This window comes from Fukomys damarensis, unplaced genomic scaffold, assembly GCF_012274545.1.
Source record: "Fukomys damarensis isolate Sample0158 unplaced genomic scaffold, DMR_v1.0_HiC HiC_scaffold_37, whole genome shotgun sequence".
NCBI lineage: Eukaryota > Metazoa > Chordata > Mammalia > Rodentia > Bathyergidae > Fukomys > Fukomys damarensis.
Window position 1 is genome coordinate 31858766 of NW_022900949.1, and position 22681 is coordinate 31881446.

Sequence of the window (22681 nt, forward strand, 5' to 3'; positions counted from 1 at the left end):
GCGCGCGCGCGCGCGCGCATGCGCACCCACAGGTGGAGCCAGGCTGGTGACTGGCGGGGAATCATTCTCTCTCAGCCACAGTAACAGCTCCGCACAGCCCTCAGCACCCCAGCCACAAAGCTCTAAATGGCTCCCAAACCTGTGATGCCATATGGGAGAAGCAGTCTAAAATCTCCTCCTAGAGCACACAGAGGCAGGACTCATTCCTAGGGGTCACTCTGCCAATCCTCTTGTTCTCACACAGGGTCTGGTGCATGGGTCAGCAATCTGAGGTTTCCTGGGGCTTCCAAGGGCCACTCATCCCCCAACCCCACAATTGATGTTTTACACTTGTCATGAGGCTGCTAATGTAACAGTCCCCAAATATCGCTCCTGGTAGGCTGGGGAGGCTCAGTGCTGGTGCTGGCCTAGCATGCACAAGGCCCTGGGATCCCAGCAGCACACAAAGTAAGCACACAGATGGCGCTGGGTGGAAGCCCTGCTGCAGTCCTCACCTTTTCCCCGGTCCCACTCCCGGATGTATGGCACCCCGGGCCGGGTGTCCCTCCGCTCCTGGGTGATGACCTCTACTCTGCTGCTCTGGGCAGGAGGTGGGCTTGGCACAGGTTCTGGTTCTGATGGCAAAGGTCCAATAGCATCCTCATCTATGAGTGTAGAAAAGAAGGCCTTGTTAGAATAAAACTGCTGAATGCACTAATCCTGAAAGTAAAGGTAATAATGACCAGTGTTGGTGGTGGCCACCACAGCCCTGGGTCCTCTCAGCATCGTGTATACAGCAGGCCATCAGAGACTTGAGAAGTTAAAGGGATTCAGTGTTTCCACTTCACTGACGAGAAAATTCATCCCAGTGACACAGGCAGCAGGTGCTGTGGGCAGGGACGGGATGCCCCATGCTGCCCACCCCGTCTCCTTCTCCACCAACAGCAGGACCCCAGCGCCCAATCACTCAGTGAGTGACAATCACAGACAAAGCAGGAGGAGCCAAGTGACTCAAGCTACAGCCTGCTGTGGAATATCCCATTTGGGCTACATTTTACAATTTTTAAAGAAAATGGATTTTCTGAAAAATGCCATAGGGGCAGCTCCCATCTTCTGGGAATGAGATGTACAGGAGACAGCGAAAGCAGAGATACCAGGAAAGGCTCCCACGTCCCAGAGATGGCATTTATGCGACACTAGGAGCAAGTTTCCACTTCCTCATATTTCCTGACACTTTTCAAAGCTAAAGCCAGCTCAGCCCAGAGGTGAGGAGGTACCACCCTCAGTATAGGCTACAGTGAGGCCATGAGTCTCTTCCCTACGCGTCCAGCCCCTCATCCTTGGGAACAGAATGCCAGCTGCTGGGTCAGGGGGGTGCATGGCTTCCTCACTGAAGAGGTCATTTCCCAGCTTCCCCAGCAGCTGGGCACAACCATGGGCCTGGGATCAGCCAATAGGGGAATGGGGACTGTGGTAACCTTGGACTCATGTTCCCACAAGGACATGGGCTCTGTCCCTTCCCTTGGGTAGGGTCAGCGGCAGGTGCCACGGGCAGGCATAAACCATAAGATGACAGCGATGCTCAGAGGAAGCTGGGGACCATGTGGCCTCAGGCAGGATTGGAATGCCCTGGATGCACACCTGCCACCGGCTCTGACATGTGACAGAGAACAGACACTCATCTCCTTGGGTGTCCCTTTGTCAGGGAAGCTCAGCTCTGACCCGAGCCACTTCACGTGAGCTCTCAGACCGCAGTGCTCACAGGGCTCCCAAGGGGACTTGGCCCCAAGCTCTGACTCATCCACTCGGCAGTGCTTCTGCCTCAGCAGTCTATGCTCACATCCTGAATGCTTCACTGTACTACCCAACTATAAAAGAGAAAAATGAGTATATCACAGCCAAGCAAAACAACTACAGCCATGGGCAAAAACCTTAATGTCTACAGAGATATACGAAAAAGGGTTCTGACCGTTTTTGCCATGAAGTCTCGGTAAGAGTATGAGGCAATGCACAATGTGTGCATGAATAGAAACATCACATGGTTCCCATATACACACACACACACAATGCTTACAGTTCCACATGCTTACAAAGTTTAAATCTAAAAACTTAAATACTTAAGTGCAAAATCATATATACATGCACTTAAACTTTATCTTAAGATACCTTTTCTCTAAATCTCTATTACTAAACCGTACCCCTCTAAGAAGCAACTGAAAGCTGTTAACACCCTGTCTGCCGTCTATGATACTGCAGAGCTGTCTGCCTCACTCTGCTTACAAACTGTGCCTGGCAACGCCTGGCTGCATGCTGCCTGCTCCAAGATAAAGCCAGGCGCCGCTGCCCACACTGCCAAGCGTGTCAGCCACACAGCGGGAGTCTCAGAGCCTCCCTTGCCTTTCAAGTGCAGAAATCTAAGCTGTGATTTACCTCTGCTTTCTTCTTCTGTCCCATCTTCTTTTGACTTTTTCATCTTTTTTTGTCGAAGTCTGGCAAGTCTTGCTTCTAATATAGCCTTTCGTTTCTCCTTTATGTTTTCTCGTTTTGTTCTCTGATCTGTTGTCTGAACACAAAGTTAAAAATTATTTGCTTGAAGGCCGGGGATTTAGCTCAGTGGTTCCGCCTACCTCACAAACACAAGGTTCTGAGTTCTATCCCCAGTACCAAAAAGAAAAAAAAAAAAAAAAGATTTGCTTGAAGTCACATTCACAATATGTTTGTTCAAAAGGTTGAAATGATTTTCTTCTGAAAACAAACTAGTTTATTTTCATGGCACCAGGAAGAGGCTATCCTTGAGATCCTGAAAATCAAGATCTATGAGGCACTCTTACATGACTTCTGGTGTCTTATGAAGTTTAGTGAAAGATCAAAGAGCACCGGGGAACCCTTTAGATTGGAGAAAACCATTCACTATGGGTATGATGACACATGCTTGTAATCCTAGCACTATGGAGGCAAAGATAGGAGAAATGCAAGTTTGAGCCCAGCTTAGGAAACTTAGCAACTTAGCCAGATTCTATCTCAAAAGGAAAAATAAAAAGAAGCTGAGTTGTGGTTCAGTGTGAAGTCTGTGGGTTCAACTCTTAGGACCACCAAAAATGAACGAATGAAAGAAAAAAAAGAAAGGAAGTAAAGAAAAGAAATCCATTTAATTATCTTCATTAATCCTTTAAATAACTTTAATCCTTTAAATAATTTTCACCCAGCTACTCCGAAAGTGGAAACCAAATATTAGACACAGGTTACTTTTGAAAGAGTTCTAATTTTATATTTTGAAATACCAAAACAGTATGGCAATCACTTTTATTCAATGTTGTTTTGTTCTGTTTTTTGATTTTTTTGAGCCAGGGTCTCCTTGTGTAGCCCAGGGTATCCTCCAGCTCATGGTGATCTTCCCGCCTCAGCCTCCCAAGTAATCACAGATGTGCGCCACAACACCCAGCTATACAACAGCATTTTGAGAATCAATTTAAATTCCTAACGTAACTCATAGAATTGCTCAGCCCTGCTCAGCGCCTCCTTCCCACCACCTCTGACCAGAACACGTGTGTACCTGCTCCCGTAGCATCTCCAGAGTTTTCATTTGCTTGTTTCTGAGCTCTTTGTCTTGGGCAAAAGCGAAATATCCAACACCAAGTTGCCGGGCCTCTGCAATGAGTCAAAATGTACAGAAGATGAGATTTTCTTCATCAGTAATGACACTCGGGGAAAACTTCCTACCAAAGCAAGAAGCTCCACACATGTAAAAGTTTAAGGAAAAAAGGCATGAATAAGTAACAGCAGCAGCTGCCGACATGAAGGCCACAAGTTTCCACCCCGGGCACCATTGCTTTGCTCAGAGAAGGAGCTCGCAGATTCACAGCCATCTGCCTGAAAATCGTCTCAACGATTGAAGACTATTAGGCCCAGGAATCAAGCAGAGCAAAATCCTCTGTATCTGTCTGTGCTGTGCTGTATGACTACTACTCTTTGTGTGGCCTTAATCAGCGCTGTGAAAAAACAACATACCGTTCTCCCGGATGTCCTCATAGTGCACGGGCCCCACAGGCCGCCGCAGGGCCTCCCGTTCCTCCTCCTCCCACTGCTGGCGCTGAAGCTCCTTCCTCATGTCCTCTGACAGCAGCGTCTTCTCATTAGCAGGACTCACGAAACTAGCCAGAGAGGGGAAGGACACACATGCCACCAGGTGAGTGCCGCAGTAAGGAGCACAGTCCCTGCAGGGGCCTCTGACCACCACTACCAGAAGAAAAAAACACTTCTTAAACCCAGCCTGGAATCCCTGCCGGCACAATGGGACCCCCACCTTGGAAATCAGCACCCAGTCCTGGGCCGAGGTGCCCAGGTGGGAGAAGAGTTCAGCTCTCACAGGCAGCCCCTTGTCCTGATGATGGCCAGGGTTTCTGTGTTGGTAGGATGCAGAGAGGTGCAGAAGCTGTCCCTGTGTAAAAGGGCTTCTCTCTCCTGGGATGTTTTAGCAAGTTATCCTGTGGATCTGCTGTAGGCCCCACAAAAAATTAGTTTTCAACACAAGCCCTGACTTCCAAGATGTGTAAAGAAAAAGTGAGAAGCTAGCTATTGCCCTGGCCCCCCAGCTCAGGGATAAGATGCGCCAGCATCTCAAAGTGTGTCTGTCCACAAAGGGTTGATTTCTGAGCTCACGTGGGCTCTGTCTCTACTCGTGACTGAAACGAGACACTGGTCCCAGCAGCTATGCAACCTGGGTCATCAGAGCCAATCCTGCCTGTGGTTCCTACCACCTGCAAGGCTGAGGCAGGAGGATTACTTAAGCCCACGAATTCAAGGCCACCTGGGCAACACAGCAAGACTCCTTCTCAAAAAAGAATAATCAAAACCAAAAAAGGAACAGTCAGCCACCCAGGCTGTTCCGAGTGTGGATTACATGTGTATGGGTATGCTAACCACTAAAACTGCTTGGACAAACATTCTTGTCCACTAAAAATAATATCTTACAGGAACAACCAGGATAACTCATCTTAAAACAGCTTCTTGCACAAAACCGCCCGCTGGCGGTAATTGTGACCAGGCAAGGTCCACACATCCAGCACTTACAGTCTCCCCTGAAGGTTCTTGTCCATCTCCAACAGGTCTGGCAAATCCTTTCTCATGCAGCGCCGGGATCGCCCCAAAGAGTCCACATAATCCACCCTGAAGCAAAAGCAGAGAGGTGTGAAAAGGCTGTGCACATGCACAGAGAGCAGAGAGCTGCGCAGGCTGAGGGATGAAGACTCACTGGCAGAAGCACCCTCACCACAATATGCCACCCCACAGGGGCTGCTCACAGGTCAGAGTTGCACACCAAGGCTCAGCATGCGCTCCACAAACCTTAGCTTGGAAACTAAAAAGCAATTCATCACTTACATCTCTAATTTCAAAGACAGAAAGCTGTCACGACTTCTTAGGACTTCCTTTAATCCAGCTTAGATAACCCCAAGTGTTTTATCAGCAACTGAACAACTTCACTCTGTACCCCAGACTCTTACTGAGAACTACCCTTTTCCTCTCAAGTCTGAATTTTTATTATTTCCCTTATTTCTTCTAATTCATACAACTCCTCCCAAGGAGTTAAAGATTTCCTAATGCAAGTCATGCCATTACTGGACTCTTTATTTGAAGGAAGTGAAGCAACGTGGCGTTTTCCTCATCTTTGCCCAAACCCAACATGGAAACAGGCAAGGCAGATGGCGGCAGGGCAAAATAAAAACCATGACGACCTCCCAGACAGGACACAGGGGCAGGCTTGCAGAGAACCTCCCATGTGTACTGTGATGCAACAAGGTTTTACTTTTGAAATTGTGGGCACGGACTCTCCCACAGCCTTCAGCAGGTGCTCAGCACACGGAAAGGGCCAATAAATACAAGCTGGGGACTGATTTAGGGTCAGACATTTCACAGATGAAGGTTTCATTTTGTTTGGCAATTCCTTTCCTTCCAAGCAAGGCTGATTCCAACTGCTGGCCCATGATTTAAACATTGAACATCTGGGAATCTACTACTATAGTCCTATGGCTGATTATCTACCACAAGAAATAAAACTTCTAACTGAAGAAAACAGTTTCTTTCTTGCTTTAAAATGAATGGGGACAAAACCATCAAGCCAGATGGTCTGCATAATTATTTATACTATTTTTGTTGGAAGATTTTCCACCACCTGGGATCAAACTACTGAAAGGATTTTACAAGCAGTTACAATTTTGGAGCTTAATTTAAAAATAAGAAAGTGTCAAAATTGCTTGTAATCTGTCTTCCTTCACCATATGGTGGTAGTGACACCTTCAGCTGCCCCCAAACTCCTCACATTGCTGGCACATTGCTTGTGATCATACAGACATTAATAAGCAACAATTTAAGAAGAGACATGGATCCTCTGAAAAGGGATTAGAGTCACTGTGAAAAGCAATAGCAGGCCCTGCCGCTTCTGGAGTTGGCCTCCCAAACACACAGATCCCAGCTAAACAGACAGGAGACCGAGCTGGCGCCACCCCGCTCCTCCCCAAAGGGACAGGCCTGGGATGGCCAGAGTCCCGCCACCTCCACCACTCAGGAAGCCAAGGTGCTTCTAGGGACACTAACGCAGGGCAGGCCACCAAAGCCTGGCTCAGTCAGTTCCTGGCCATGGGCCCTAACCTGTGCCAATGAGAAGTATGAGGTAGGACCAGGAAGCAGGAAGCGTGTTGAATGGTCCCAAGTTCATTGATGAGTGAAGGCGCAGGCTGAAGACTGGTGCTCTTGCCTTTGGTCTTTACAGCACACAGCCAGACACCCACCTAAATAGACCTTGACCACTCAGAAGCTTCTAAAAGCAGAAAGAAGACGCCTGCCTTATCCCAAGGACAAGGTGCTGCTGGACTGATGAGGACATCCCCAGGAGCACCAAGAACTGCAGCACTGCCCACCACGGGACAACAGAACCCTGAAGGGCGGTGGGCAGGGTGAGGCCCAGGAGTGCCTCTCTCAGGGCCTCAAGCTCCACTGCACAAGTCGGAGAGACACTGTCACCAGGAGAGATGTCAGCACATAGTTACAGGTCTCATGTCTGTGTGGAAAGGCTGGCATGGTTCCTTACCCTTCACTCACAAGGGCAGAATGCAGCCAGACTTCAGCGACAAAGATAAACAAAGCCCAGCCCACTTTATGTCCTCGGGGAGACTGAGGCAAAGAACCTAGGGACCTGGGTATCATCAGCTCTACAGGGAAGGAAACCAGCCTCAGAGAGACTGGAAGCTTGCCGGAGATCACACAGGCAGCAGAGGATGGCATTGGGGCTGCCCGAGGCCCACGACTCGGTGCGTCACTGCTGGAAAGAGGATCAGCCATAGGAGGGGTTCAACCCCACCCTGCACTCCTTTTGCTGGAAACAGAGAGAATCTCCATGAGACCTGTGCCAGGCCACAGGCGAGGCCAAAGCATGGGCCACAGAGCATCAGGCTTCTGCCTCAATGGGCAGGACATCATCACCCAGTGCCCAGCAAAGAGCAGGCTTGGGCATCTCTCATTAGCATGGCTATCTCTTCATTGGGGCTACTATTCTACACCAGCAGTGACCAGCCCAACCTAACCTCGAGGCCTCTCAACAGACAGGAAGTACAGGGGTACAAGGAGAAACAGAATGGTGATAGCCAAACAGGATCACTAACCGGGCCACCCAAGTGTACCCACCACTCTTCGCCGGGGTTTTGGGGAGGGGGCACATCTCCATCAGGAACATCGTCATCCTCGTCCCTGTCGTCCACCTTTCGGGGCTCTCTACTGGTGCCCAGTGCCTCCATTTCTCTACGTTTGTCTATGATCTTCTGGGTGAAGTCCACGAGGTACATATCCTCCACTTCTTCATCTAGGACACAAAAATCGACCTCAGTGCACAGCAGAAAACCACAGGGGAACACAGCGGAACAGCTCAAAGGGAAGCTGGGGATATAAGAAACACAGACCAGTGAGAAAACCTCCTCAAACCTCATCAGGCCAGGGTCTGTGTGAGCAGGGCCACCTGAGCACTGTTGACAACACTGCCACACACAGCTAATGCCATGCTGCAGGCATAAACAGGACAATGGCTCTCCCGTCACCAGAGGAGGACAGCGGCCCTTCCCTATGGTGTGACTCGCCTTTCTACAGAGGGGCTTGTGTTGCTGCAGCACAGAGAGAAGTTGCCAGGTTCTTTTCAAGCCAAGGGACCTCACCTCCCAACATGGCCCGGAGCCATGCCACACAGCACAGGGCTATGTGAGCTGCCGTCTGCCCAGGGCGCTGATCCCCCAGGAGCTGAAACCCATAGGAGCGGAACACAGCAGCCCAGGACAGCCACCTGAGTAAGGCAATGTGGGTGAGGTTCTGAGCTGGATTCATGCTGGATCCCTCTTTGAGGATAGCAACTAAGCAATCAGGAACAGCTGTGAGGATCCCATGACCAGGTGGCAGTGTCACTCACAGAGGTGATACTTGAGGCGCCAAGACCTGATCTGCACAACATGCAGGTTTGTGTCCATCAGTGGGTGGCCCGTGGGCCCACACTCCTCTGCACCTGGCTTCTGGGTCAACAGTGCAAGTAGATTCTGAATCAGAGAGAGAACTCTGCCACAAAAGGCCTCCGGGGGAAGACAGAGAAGAGGAGCTCCAGGTACTGTGGAGCAGGAAGGCACAGAACCGTCCTCAGCTCCAGCTCCATCTGCCGGCCCCCCACCTGGAAGCCTGGCAGCCCTGCGGGGCTCCCCACTCTCCTGGCAGGGTCTTTCCTTTCAGTTCCCACAGCTTCAGGACCCTCGGCAGAGTCCCCCGGGGTTCCCAGAAGATTTCCTGACCACAGCCCTCCTTCCCCTCTCTGGCAGCAGAACACACGCGGCCTCTGCCTCTCATTATCTCACTGTGAGCACGGTTTTTTTCTGGGGTGTCTGAGGAGTCAGCAGCACAACTGGAAAGCAATTACAAGCCCATCACAGAAACAAAACTGGAAACAGAGAAGACAGGAAAAGGGAAGCTAATGCTGGCATTCTGGTCAACCCCATTTCCCCTTACACACAGCTGTGACAGTGGCCCTGTGTAGACAGGCACGTCGTGTGCACACAGCAAGATCTGCAGTCCTACTCAGGTGACAGGAGAGATGCTGACAATGACTTGTCCAACGTCTATCCCCTTCCTCCATACTGCCCCTGCCCAGGCCCTGGCACGATCAGTCAGTGACTAAAGTTCCTTCTGTCTGTGCAGCCATGGGAAGATTTTGATCGGATCTTTTAAATTGCTTAAAATAGACATGATATCATATCTTCATGATATGATGTTAAAGATCTATTTGAATTACAGAAGATAAAGAAGTATAAATTGTATTTACCTATAAAGTCACCTTTAGTCATTTTTTCATATAATTTGGCCTTTTCTTCCAATTTTTCCCTAAGAGAGAAAGAGACAGGTATTAGAACTGGTCTTACAGCTATCGCTCCTGGTGAGGAGGCCACCACAGATGCCGCCCAGCCTGATGAAGAACTGAGGAGGCAGGTGAGGGTGGTGCTGAGTCCTCTGGCACATCACTGGGTCCGGCTGGAGGCCACACCTGGGACACAGCAGCAGCTGGGTGAGTATCTGACCAAGTTACAATTCTAGCCACTCACTTCAACGGCTAAACGCAATGCAGTTACCCACCAGAGATGTCTGTAAACACAAACACCACCACAGCAACCTCTGAAAAGGATCACCAAATTCCAGGCAGACCTTGGCATCACTGTTTTCAAACACCAGTTGCCTGTGGCTTATTAGGCTTCACTCAGGGACTTAGAAATCAACTTCTTACTTGTGTTTTACATATACAATGATGTCTATTTTAAGGAGAGCAGAGATAATATGTTCAGCATATGATGCTGAAAAAACAAAAAAATGACTCTGGCATTTCAATAAAATGGTCTCTGCTATTAACTCTGGTGACTTTTTTTTCAGCAGGCACAGGCTGGGTTAGAGGGCCAGCGATGCTTCACTGCAGAAATGACAGGAGCGATACCCCCAAATACCTCACCGGGCTCTTGGGAATGCCACACGCACTCAGAGGGCCAATTCCTGCCTTCCTTTCTTTTTATTCCTTTCTGTCCCTTTCCTTTCTTCCTTCATTTCTTTTTTGGAGTCCAGGGCCTTCACATTGAGCTGCATCCCCAGTCCATCTTTTTTAAATTTTGAGACAGGGTCTCACTAAGTTACTAAGTTGCCCAGGTTGGGCTCAGTCTTGCAATCCTCCGTCTTCAGCCTCATGGGTGGATTACAGGCCGGCATTACTATACCTAATGGCATCCCGAGGCTGACAAGTCCCTGAGTACCCTGGCTGTGACAAGCTACTTAAGCTTTCTGTGTCCAGGTCACCATAGAGAGAAGGAGAAACAGAGCAGTCCTGCCCATAAGAGCTGTGGTGAGACCAGTCAGACACACGTGGCCCTGTCCCCTCCTCCTCCTCTCCTTGTGAGGACCCTGCCATAGCTCACCTACATCGCTCCAAAAGTACTGAGCAACCTTAGCACCCACAATGTGCAAGGGCAGCTTTTATCACATAGTATATCCAAAACATGACGGCCACAGGGACAGAAAAGGGGGACACTCCCTCTTCTTCACAGAAGAGTGCCAGTAGCAAGAGGTGAGCCACAACCCAGGCAGATGACAGAATCAAAACATCATCACCCCGAAGCACTGACGTCACAACACAGGGACCCTCACACCTCCCCAGTGTGCACTGCTGACCACAGCGGGGAGACCTTCATCGGGCCCACTCAGCAGGCCCCTGATCATGTGAGCCCAACCATCTCCAACCACACTGACCTCAGGCCCTCCGGCCGGGCTCCACGGCAAGAACACAACCACACAGTAACTTCAGAAACTTCCTGTGACCCTGCTCTGTTCAGAACAATGGGCCTGGGTTGCTCCAAAATGCCAAAAGCAGAGCAAAGCACAAGAAGGTGAGAACTGTTCTACACTATAGGGGACTGAGAGCTCAGACAACTAAACAAAGCATGGAGTCTCTGAATCCTGAATTGAAAAACATTACACAGGACACAACTATACTGGGTCAATTGGCAAAACCTGAACCGCGGACCGCAGAGAAGATAATACTAATTCATCAGTGTTAATTTTCTTGGATATGAGAGCAGCACTGTGATCGCATAAGATAACCGCCGTGTTGTTCCAAAATACATGCTGAAATGGTCAGCAGCAAAATATCCTGAACTTAAAAATATGAGTGTGCAGGACAGAGAGAGAGGACACATGTTTAAATACTGCATTGTGTCTCTGGTGTGAGAAACCAAAAGTAGAAATAAGGACTAAAATGTATAACAGATACTGGGAAATGAGAAGAATATGTTCAAATGGGAAGGGGAACAAGGGAAGAAGGGGGGAGAAAGGAAGGAAGGGACAAGAATAAAAGGAAAAAATAGAAGAAAAAACAGAAACAAAGCTTTTTGCATGTAGGTGGGGAGGGAATTTGAGAGGAGGGAGGGAATGGGCAAAAAGAGGCAGGATCTATCATGCACAGGTACAAATTCCCTATGATGAGTGCTATCATTATGCATGCTTACAAGGTGCCAATAAATGTTTTGCTATTAAAAAAAGACAGACAGACAGACAGAGATAGGGAGGAAAGGAAGAAGGAAGAGAAGGGGAGAAGGAGAGGGAGAAGGGAGAAAGGGAAACGGAGGAGGAAAAAGAGAAAGGAGAAACGGAAAGTTAGTGTGAAAGATACTAACGGGTAAATTTAGTGAGAGGTATAGGAACCCTCGCGTTTTTTTCACTTATTCTGTTGGTTTGGGGAAAAGTTTAGGTCTCTAAGTGCTAAAGTCCCAACCCCAGACCAGAAGCGCACCGTGGAATACAACTCCGAGGTGCGTCACTGGGGTTGCGGAGCACATGCCAGAGCCTCAGCTCTCACCCCTGTGACTGCCGAAAACAGACACCTCACTGATAGCACTAAAGACTAATGAAAGCTCAAAGCAGGACTCGGCATCATCTTCGCTCTTTCTTCAGGAGACAATGGCTGACTTGTGAATTATATTGTGGCAGAGGACAGTTCGCCTCCATAGCCATGGAGTTCACCTCCCACATCCCTCACTGGGAATCAAACACACCTGGAAGAATGCTCGGAGCTGCTGCTGTGTCCTCTTCAGTTAGGCTTACAATGGTTGTATTGGTAGCAAAAATGCACAGACTTTTCCTTGTCATTATTCCTTCATGTTTATATAACTCTCGCACAATATTAACACCAATTGTCTAGAGAGAATTCAAAGCTCCTGGAAGACCATGTGGGTTGTGTGCAAATGCTACACTCTGCTACATTAGGAATGTGAGCACCCCTGGTTTTGTTCTCTGTAGAGGGTCTCGGAACCAGTGCCCCTCAGACTTCAGGGTAATTGTGTTTATGTTTTAAAAATGCTTGGCTGGATAGGTGCTGGACATCACATTTGTAAACCAAAACGAGTAAAATCTGAATGTTCACACCTTGGTTTGGGTGGTCTCAGAGAGAACCACACTTTTCCAAACTCAGCCATACCTTGCTTTGTCTAACGTCTTCTGCTCTTCAATCTTCTGCTCTGCATCCTTCTCAGCTCGATTTGAAACTCCTGCATTTTGCTTGCTCCAGATACTCGGTTTCTGGAGAACAATTCAAAAAGACGAGAGAAAGACCATGTGACTACAAGATAATCTCTACTGTACATCAGGAGGAGGAGGAGATTGTTAGATCTCAGGACCAGTGGGACAACTTCCTCTTCAACAGCTAACTGCGTCCTGCACACACTCACTGCCCACCGGGGTGCTGGAGCAGAGAAGCCCTAAACTGTAAACTATGGTATGTGAGCTTCTCTAGACCACTGCACAGACTTAAGGAACCTCCTAAATGATCACAACCTAACTCAAGACTCTAACGGAAGTGTACCATTGCGAAGAATAAGTAATACAGATACTAGAGACCGTTACTTATAAAATGAGAAAACCACAGTAATCTTCCAATGTCTTTTTCCAAAAAGAGTGCAAAAGAGATTCATGGTAAGCTTTTAAATAATTGTACTCATTCCTACTTTAATATTTAACACATTTTATGCGGACACCCAAATACTAGACAGGGATTTTTTTTCCTTAACACTCACATGTAGACACCACTGACGCATTCAAAGCCTATGTGGGGCAGATTTTTCCGGCGTGATGGGGACAATGAGATCATATTTTTACCTTATTAGTTGTCTTTGGTTTTCCAAAAACTCCAGAATCTTTTAGAAGTTTTTCTTGTTTGAATTCTTCTTGTTTTCGGAAGAGTTCAGCCTTAAGATCTACTAACTAGAATAAAACCAGAAAAGGAAAACAAATATTTTATTCAGTCTAGTCATTGATGGATTACTAAATAACTGCAATTCCCAAAGCGAAATTTCAACTTGCTCTAAATGGACACAAAGGTCAATGTGTAGTTGTAGAAACTCAGACAAAATTAAACGAAGCAACATTTCACTCTACTCTGTTGTTGCACAGGCATCTATCTACTCAAGAGACTGGAGAGGGCAACAGAGCAAAGGAAATAAATGTCATCTGCATCTTTCCCACCCAGGTTCACCCAACACCCCGCAGCACCTCCTTCTTTCTGAGTGGCACTAACCCATGTCCCTCATCGCTGCAACATCAGGAAAGGTTTCCTTCAGCCCCTGTTTGAGCACCTGGCATGAAAGTGAAGAGCAGGAGACAAATGCCAACCAGACTCCCCTGCTTCAAGAGCCTCAACTGGCAAGAAAGGTAATTTATAATACCAGTAAGATGTAGTAAAGAAATATTTAAAAATGACTTAGAAGTGAGGTGTAGTGGCTCACACTTGTCATCCCAGCTCTCTGGGAGACTGAGGCAGAAAGACTTCAAGTTTGAGCTCAGTCAGGTTAACTGGACAACTTAGCAAAAGTCTGTTTCAGAAGAAAAACAAACAAATGGCTAGGGATGTAGCTCAGTACAAAAGCCATGGGTTCAATCTCCAGTACGACATATGCACACACACACACACACACACAAAAAACACACACACACACACACACACACATACATGCACGCGCGCACACAGACATTTGAGTGGAATAAAGGAGGAAAGTTCATATACAAAGCTCCCTTCTGTTCAGGCAATCAGTCAAAGTTCTAAAGCTGAGCCTCAAAAGCTACATAAGATTCAACAGCTGGAAATGAAGTAATCTGAGTACATCTTTAAGTTTGATCTACTCTGTCATAGAAACTCTAATCTGAGCTGACTGTCAGGGTTTAGAATGGGAAGGGAGGACAGGCAGAGAACCAGAAACTGGGAGAATGCTCCCTTCCTCCCTCGACACAACAGCTTACATGGCCCTGCACCTGTAAATCAGGCATTTATCACTAATAGACAGCTAAGGAAAATAAAAATGAGTTTGATGACTTCTTTTCTGGAAGAGATCAATTTAAAAGCAATGCGGGATTTTAAAGGTCAGTTTCATTCTAGGATCTAATATTCTAAATTCTTCAAAACAACCAGGCAAGGTGGCTCCAGCAGTCAGGAGGCTGAGGCAGGAGGATCGCTGCGAGTTTAAGGCCAACTTGGGCTCCAACTGAGTCCAAGGACAGCCTGAAGCTATATAACGGTTCACAAATAATAACAACAATAGATTCTGAAACACTTCCACCTTTTTCCCGAGCCTGCATCGACTTTCTGGCCACACATTCCCTAGCCTAAGGCTTCACCTGAATTTTGGAAAGGGAGCTCGAATCCGTCCAAGCCCAGGCCGCGTTCCTGCCGCCCTCACTGTGCAGCCCGGCTGGGACAGGTCAGTATCACCGCCCTGCCTGTCAGCTCGGCTCCCGGCCCTGTCGGCGCTTGAGGAGGAGTGGGCGGAGACCCCGACACCTGGACGTTGTCCTGGCCCTCGCGGCCCTGTCCCGGAAGGGTCCCTGGCGACACCCAGACCGCAGGCTCACGCCGGGACGGGGCCACACTCGCGCTCCGGGGCCGCGGGGCAACAAAGTCTACGCGTCGACGCACGGGCCAAGGCCCGGAAACCCGGAGCACTCACCGAGGATGCAGTGACGTCCAAAGGCTTTTTTCTCCGGTCCATGTTCTCAACAAAGGTGCCTCCGCCGCCTGTCTCCAACGCAGGATTCCTAAAGCAGCCGGTGGCGCACCCGGAAGTACCTTTGACACCGACGCTGAGCTTCCGTGAGTTTACGGCCTCAGCGCCATCTTGGGAGTGTCAGTGTGCGCATTATATTTACCGCCATCTTGAGAAGGTCAGAAGTGACGGGGTGAAGCCAAAGGGTGAGGTCATTTTGAAAGGGGCAGGGAGTAGCGTGAGAGCCATCTTTAGAAGGTCAGACTCTAGCTTTCCTTGCCACAAGCGCCGCCTGCAGTGGGGAGGATGGATGGTGGCGCCATCTTGGGGAGGGTGAGGTACACTCCCGGGTCTTCACAGTGAAGACAAAAGTGAATTAGTAGAACAGGAGAAAATAGAAGTACGGGTTGAAGGCCTATGCCGGGCACTGTTGCTTTTCACATACCAGTTAGTAAATTCTCAAAAAGTCATGTGAGGGCCAGGGATTTAGCTCAGGTTGCCGCCTGCCTCTCAAGCATAAGGACCCGAGTTGGATCCCTCGTACAAAAAAAAAAAAAAATTCTTACCTCATGTGAGGTAAGAATTGTTATGTTAACCTTAGTGGTTAACATATAATGCTTATTCTGGGTCATGTCACCTCTTTAGGCTCCTAGGAACATGCACTGAAGAAGACAGCTTCCTGGGTTGGAATGAGTGCTTCCCTACTTACTAGCCGGGTAAGCTTGAATGAGTTTCTTAACCTCTCTGTGCCTCAGTTTCCAAATGGAAATAATATCGTATTTATTTCCAAGGGTCTTATTGAGAATTAAATTAACTAGTCTATAAAAATATTAATGGATATGGGACATAAATCCCTAGGGTGTCTACATTCTAATTCCCAGAATCGGTAGAAATAAGGTATGTGCAGAGGTATTAAAGATACCGAGTTGAGGGTATTAGTTTGCATTATTCAGACGGCCCAATGTCATCACAGGGTCTTCACAGAGATCAAAAGGTGCTGTTACAGAGTTCTGGGTTTCTCTAGACTCTTTCCAAGTCCTTGGTGTCCTGAACAAAGAACTGGACAAGATGCATGAAAAGGGTAACAAGTTTTACATTTATTAAAGGTTCGAATACACTCTGCAGAGTGAGAGTGGGTTACTGAGAGTTCACAGTAGCCATGAAGTAATGGTGAAAGTCTTTTGTATCTTTTATTCTTCAGGCTGATGTCATATCTAGGCCATTCTATCAAAAACCTGCTTGATTTTTGTGCCAGTAGAATTTAGGATAGCGCTTTCTGATTGGTCCCAGGTGCAGAGCTTGGGAACTGTGTTCTGGGCTTGCAGCCTTGATGGTCATGATTGACAGGCCACAACCACTTTCTCGGCCACTTTGCCAGGCCCTAATCTCTGGCCTTGGTGCTCCTTAGCACTTTTGAAGAGGGAGGGTGCAGTTGGGGCTGTGGGGCCGACAGATGACTATCCTTTAGAGCCTCCAAGAGGAATTCAGCATCGCTCACAGATAATGTTCAGCTCCTTTAGGAGAATGAATTTTGTTTTGAGCCCTTAAATTTGTGGTAAATTTTAAAAACATTTTTTTTCTTTTGTTTGAGACAGGATCTCATTTTGTAGTACAGCTCGGTATAAGCCCAAGCTGGCCTCAAACTCAAGGCAGTCTTCCTGCCTCAGCCTCTCAAGTGCTGGGATTGCAGGTGTGCACCACCATGCCCACCTATTTTGTGGTAATTTGTTATAGCAGCAAGAGGAAACCGATACAAATGACAGTGATTGCAGCAATGCTATTTTACTACATCAGGCATGTGTGTAACTTTTTACACGGATTATTTTATTTAATCCTTACAAGAATCCCAGAGGTGGAGGTATTATTCCAGAGTAGGAAAAGGGGGCCCAAGAGGCCCACAGGTCATTTCCAGTGAGCGGGCTATGGATCCTAGGGTCAGAGAATTGCAGAGATGCAGAGTCTACTATTTGCACGCTGTTTCCATGTAGAGAGGGGCGCTTCATCTGCAAATGGGAGGACAGAGAGGAAGGGAGAGGGCAGGCAGAGAAAGCAGACCACTTGGAAACCATGGTCTTGGGTTCCCTGGCTCAGCTGGCTGCCAGCTGCGAGGAGAGTTAGCGCTGTGATCCTGGGCAGCAAGAAAGAAAAGAAGCTTAATTATTTGTGCTGGCTCAGGAGACCTCTGTCTGATTCCAGCTGGGCTCCTTAGTTGTCATCTCCATCTTAACTGCACACCCTTCTAGGATAGTCTCTCCCTAGCAGCACCCAGCTGACTGGCCGCCTCTCCTCAGGCAGGGGGTTTACCAGGAGCGGGTCAGTGGACCTCCTTCATCCCCGTAACACACAGCAGGTCTGGAAAGCACATTGACCAGGTCGCTCCAAGCTTACCCGCAGCTTTCCCGAATCCTATTTCCTCATGCTGTCCTCTGACACTGCCTTCCTCTGCCAGGTGCCAGACTGAGGCTGGAGCTCAGTCTTCCCCTGCCCAGGCCACATGTTCCTCTAGGGTGGTGTCTTAGAACCAGGTCTCGGCCAGTGCTGCACACAGACCTGTGCTTGCTCTTAAAGGAAGGGCAGGATGAGGACCTTAGCCTGGTGAAGAGAGCCCAGAGCTTCCTACATTGGGACCAGGCTCAGGCCCAGATGCCCCCTTTGTTGCCCTGAGGCTGGATCTTCTCATCGTACTGGACATGCAGGGAGCCTGAAGCCAAGAATGGATGTGGTTTGTGAGCTGTGGTGCTGTGCATGGTGCTCATAGGAGACCAAGCTCTGCTCAGTGGCACCAGCCTTCGAGGCAGAAGGTGCATGTGTGACAATAGTCTGCTATGCGTCACATATTTTGCAGTGTTTTGAGCGCCAGTTTGTCCTCATCCCTGCTGGGTGGCCTGGAAGCAAGGCTGCAGGTGGGGTGGATTATCCTCCTCTTCCCTGGTCTTAGGGGATGTTTATTGCCCACCAAACTCCTAGGTGCTTTGAATAAAGGAGTAGAGAGGTGGCTCCCCCCTTTTTCACACCCTGCGGTGATTTCTCAACTGGAAGGCTCCTAAGGACAGATTGCCCCTGGATGCTGGACTCCAGCCACAGCTATTGTGAAGAAGTGTTCATCCAGCTGAGGTGGTCCTAGTGCCTTTGAGCTTGCAAGAGCCATTTTCCTGCACATCCTGTTCCCCCTAACTAAATATGTGTCTCCCCAGGCACCAGCCCACAGCCTCTTAACCTTTGTTCTATCTCTGGCACCGCAGTCTGCCACAGTAAATCACTCAGCGGGGGATGAATGAGCTGAGCCCAATGTGTGAAAGAAAGATTAGGCTGCATCTAAGAAAATGAGGTTCTAAGCAGGGCACAGGACAAGGCATAAATAGCAAGACACAGCCCTGGATGGCAGGAAGCTGACTTACTAGCGTCAGGCATGGAATCTGCTGCCGCCATGGTCTTATAGAATTTCCCCAGCAACTCCAGGGCAGGTGTTCTTATTCTTCCCATTTTGTAGAGAAAGAAACAGGAAAACAGAGAGACTAAGTGACTTGGCCAAGGTCACACAGCTCGCACTACCTGCCTCCCTCCTCTGTAAGTGTATTAGCTTTGCATACCCATGTATCCCTTCAGCTCCACTGGATATTCAGCTGCCCCAGAATATCGCTGCAGTAGGAACCGGTCCTTAGATCACTGTGAGCAGAGGCAACCCAGCAAATGAAGGCCAGGAGTTGTGAGCAGGCCAGAGTGGTCAAGGCTCTGCTGAGTTTGCAGAGCTGGAGTCAGGGTAGGGAGTGCGGCTTTCCCTACCCACGCACCACAGGCCACAGCTGGAGAATAGCAGTGCTGAGGATCCAGCAGCCCCTGCATAGACAGGGAAGGCTGGAAAGGCATGTAGCCACCCTACCATAAGGTGCTGGCCTGGGGAGAGGACACATGGGACAGTTCTCCAAACTTCCAAACCCAAAGCGTGGCTCCAGTAGAGCAGAGTCTCATGAGGGACCTGGCCTTGCTGGAGTGAAGTCTTACTTGGTTACGGGCAGGCACCACCATGCCCAGCTCTTGAAGGTGCCACTCGAACCCACACAGTTGGGGAAGGAGAGAAACAGCAGGATGCCCAAACCTAATGCTCCAGAGTGGGTGGTGTAATCAGCAGAGGTGACCAGTTTCACACTTCTGGCCAGAGCCCAAGAGCCAGGTGTCCCAAGGGCCCTGAATCTGGGCTTCCTCAGGCTCCTCCAATCTCCTTCCTGGGCTGGGGGCATGAGCTCAGCTCTGTGTCTCTGCCGAAGGATGCCAGTTAGAGAGAGACAGGGTTTCCACCCCAGGGTGACCTCAGTGTGGCTCAGTGTGCAGTGGCCACAATACTATGCTCAGCTCATGTCACTTCCTGGACTGAGCCTTATCACCCAGCCGTGAGGCTTTTGGGGAACAAATGCCTACCTAAAACATAAAGAGAGCTCTTGGAGACAGTTAATGTTGTATTTCAATAAACTAGGAGGAGGAAACCCTCAAATCAGTGGGAAGAGAGAAATTGTAAAGGTCAGAGCAATGTGCATGTTTTGACTCATGTGGAAACTGAGGCTGGGGGTCTCTGGTCCCGCCTGCAGCTACGGGGAGCTACTGACCTTGGGGGCCACCACCCCTCCCAGAGGACAGGCCCTGTGTCCTCACTCCTCCCCTCCTCTCCCCACTGTCCCACCTTCCCATATCTGGAGCTGGAATCGTGACGCTCGTCTGTAGCATCTTGGTCAAGCCTCTCTTTGGAGATGGAGGCAAGGGCCTCATGTTCCTCCTGCTGACACGCATGGTCCCGACCTGAGCTGCTTATTGCAGATGCCCTGATGCCCACTTTAATTTCCTGCCTGGTCTTGATGGATGCAGATAGAGAGAGCTGGGGGTCGGTGCTGCTCACAAGAGGGAGCAGGAGGAGGGAAGTCTTCTGCTCTGAGGTCGGCACCTGAGTCTGCTCTCCTCCCTGAGAGTTCACCCTCAGAACGGCAGCACATGCGGACACAGCTGTCCTCCCGCTTTGTCTCATGCATCTGTAAGTTCACATATTCAGTGTGCGCCCCGTAAACATGAGCTCCTGTGCCGTGGGGTCCCCACAGTAGCTAGAGACTCCCAGGGAGCACCTAGGCCCATTTCATAGCCGTGGAGGAGGAGTCTGAGGGGTGGGTGACCTGATACAGACACAAGGATAGAGTCTCAAGGATGGGAACATTGAGGCTGTGACCCAAGAATCAGAGGGGCAAGCAGATCTCTGCAGTAGGTGGCCGAGGCAGGCTTGTCCCCAGCACTGAGGCCAGGAGAGAGTGTGGACTCCGCATAGTCAGACTGCAGACCAGGCTGCAGGCAGTGTGTATCTTGTGCCATTCCCCCTTGTCCTCTACTGGAGCCCAAGGTTGTGGCCCTGTGCTGCCAGTGCCCTTCCCAGGAGCTGAGCCTCGCCACCCAGGCCGGGCACCAATACCATCTCCCAGGGCTGACCTGGGGGATGGCGGAGGGCAGGGAAGGACACTGGTCCCTGGTGAGCTCTGGAGAAGACACAGGCCAGAGTCTCCCAGCTACCACACAGGGTCACCTGGATTTGATGGCTGTGGTTATCTCCAGTGTCCCTTCTCCTTTGTGAGCCCTTGTTTTTGTTTGGGGATGTTAGGGTCTGGCTCTGGATGTCCTCCAAAAGCCCAGATGCTAAAGGCTTGGTCCCCAGGGCAGCTGTGTCTGAGGCAGGGCCTGAGGAAGCGTCTGGACTATGCAGCTTCCTCAGTGGATTAATCCATTCCTGGGTTCCTAGCTTAATGTTGCCTGGGAGATAGTGTAGTTGAGGGGAGGTGGGGTCCAGCCGGAGGAAGCAGGTCACTGGGGCTGCCTTGGAAAAGGATGCTGGGACTTCTCCTAGTTATTTTCCTGTCCCTGAGATACACTGCCCGACACCCTACAGCTCAAAGGAGGAGAAGTTTATTTGGACTCGGTTTGTAGAGATTTCAGTCCAGGGCCTGTAGGCTCTGAGGCAGACAGCATGGCACAGAGATGTGGCAGAGGAGAAGCTGCTCTGGGCTTGGTGGTTGGGAGCAGAAGTCAAGGGAGGAGGAGCTAGGAAGGAGATAAACCCTTCCGGATCACACTCCAGTGACCACAGCTCCTAAGAGGAAGTCATTCACAATCCCAGGACCCCATCACCGTCCAGATACCCTATGGTGAATGTGGGAGGCTCAGAGGACTCTAGACACCAACTGTAACAGGACCTGCCCATCTCTCTCTGCCTCTGTGTCTGTCTCTACCTCCTGGCTCCTCAAACCCCCTCCCCCCTGAAGTTTTACCTCATCACAACTGAACCAACCACAGACTGAAATCTTGGGAAACATGAGCCAAAATAAATGCTTCTTCCTTTTCAAGTCGTTGGCCTCAGCATTTTGTCACAGCAATGACAAGTTGACCTACATAGACAGTGCTATGGCTTGAATGGATCCCAGGACCACGCTGGAGCCGTATCCCTGGGTCCAGGTGCTGACGGTGTGGTGCTGGGCTTCTGCAGGTGATGAGGACGAGATGACATCCTGATATCCATGTCTTTGGGAGAGGAGGCAGGGACGTGGATGAAGCACGCGATCCTTGTACCTCCCACGGTGTTATCTTACAGCAACAAAAGATGACTAAGACCCAGCCTCCCACTTGCTCAGACCAGATGAGACCCCTGCCTCAGGGTTCCTACCTGACCCAGGTGTGAACTCAGTCTGTCTGTTGCAGGGTTTTGCTGAGGCATCTGGGACAGACAGTGCTGCTGTAGCCATCTTGTGCTTATAAGGAAAAAGCCTGTCCAAGAACGGAGTCCACTTGAATTGAAGACAGTGGAGAAGACAGACACAGAGTACTCTCCAGCACAGGTGACCCACTGGATCCGGTTTCTAACTGCTCTGGGAGTGGGATACTCCCCTGAATGTTCTCACCACTGAAACCAACAAGTTCTGCATTCTCTTGCTGGCAGCCAGCAAGTCCTGAGCAGAATGGTGCCTCTCCCTCTGAGCCCAAAGATGCTGGAAAGCGGAGGGACCGAGTCTGCAGAGGAGACCACGCCCAGGCACTTGGGGACACTGCAGCTGGGGTAGGAAGCAGAGATCCGGGACAGCTTGAGCAGCACATCAGCACAGAGTGGCCTAGCTTGCAGCCCAGACTTAGGTGCTTCGGGACAGAAGGCTCCTCCTGTTTCCACTTAAGGCTCATGAGCCTCCCCTTCCCCACCATCTGAGAGTGGACACCTCTGAGAGCCCTATTTCCAAGAGAGGAGGCCCCAAGAGGCTGAGTGGCTGCTCCACGGTCACAGAGCTTGTTGTTGTTGTGTGTGTGTGTGTGTGTGTGTGTGTGTGTGTGTGTGTGTGTGTGTGTGTGTGATTGAACTTGGGTCCTTGTGCTTGCGAGGCAGGCGCTGGAACCACAGAGCTAAATCCCCGACCCATAGAGCTTGTTAAAGGATAAAGCTAGGCCCTAAAACCAGGTGTCCCTGACTCCACAGCCTACCATTTTTTTTTTCTGTAATGAATTCTTTTCTCTGTAATAAATTCTAACATCTTCCAGAGCTGTTTTAAGAGATAATTCCTGCTGAAAACCATGTGTGTGCTGGGTACTTGGAAGGCTGAGGCAGGAGG

At 49.6% G+C, this 22681-nt stretch overlaps 1 protein-coding gene and 1 long non-coding RNA gene across 5 annotated transcripts in view; one reads left to right on the forward strand and one right to left on the reverse strand.

Annotated features, from left to right (window-relative positions):
* Ccdc174 (coiled-coil domain containing 174) overlaps positions 1-15160 on the reverse strand; it is an 18146-nt gene extending 2986 nt beyond the window's left edge. Inside the window, exons 1-10 of one of the 2 annotated variants that reach the window (XM_010637919.3) lie at positions 14698-14768; positions 13186-13290; positions 12509-12609; positions 9323-9381; positions 7657-7831; positions 5050-5145; positions 3988-4130; positions 3533-3627; positions 2410-2542; positions 495-644 (exon numbers count right to left, since the gene is read on the reverse strand). In XM_010637919.3, coding sequence (XP_010636221.1) covers positions 495-644; positions 2410-2542; positions 3533-3627; positions 3988-4130; positions 5050-5145; positions 7657-7831; positions 9323-9344 — 814 coding nt within the window. In that variant the 5' untranslated portion in view covers positions 9345-9381; positions 12509-12609; positions 13186-13290; positions 14698-14768. Of the gene's footprint in view, positions 1-494; positions 645-2409; positions 2543-3532; positions 3628-3987; positions 4131-5049; positions 5146-7656; positions 7832-9322; positions 9382-12508; positions 12610-13185; positions 13291-14697; positions 14769-15026 lie in introns of those variants that run through there. The other variant, XM_010637918.3, reaches the window with a different exon arrangement.
* Positions 15095-22411, forward strand: LOC104871847. 3 transcript variants are annotated; one of them, XR_782976.3, is made up of 4 exons: positions 15095-15169; positions 15708-15778; positions 21786-21922; positions 22024-22411. It is a non-coding gene; the product is annotated as an uncharacterized LOC104871847 (long non-coding RNA). The 3 variants fall into 3 exon arrangements; XR_782977.3 differs by lacking the exon at positions 15095-15169 and adding an exon at positions 15225-15268; XR_004515579.1 differs by lacking the exon at positions 15095-15169 and having other exon boundaries at positions 15338-15778.
* The last annotated feature ends 270 nt before the right edge of the window (positions 22412-22681 follow it).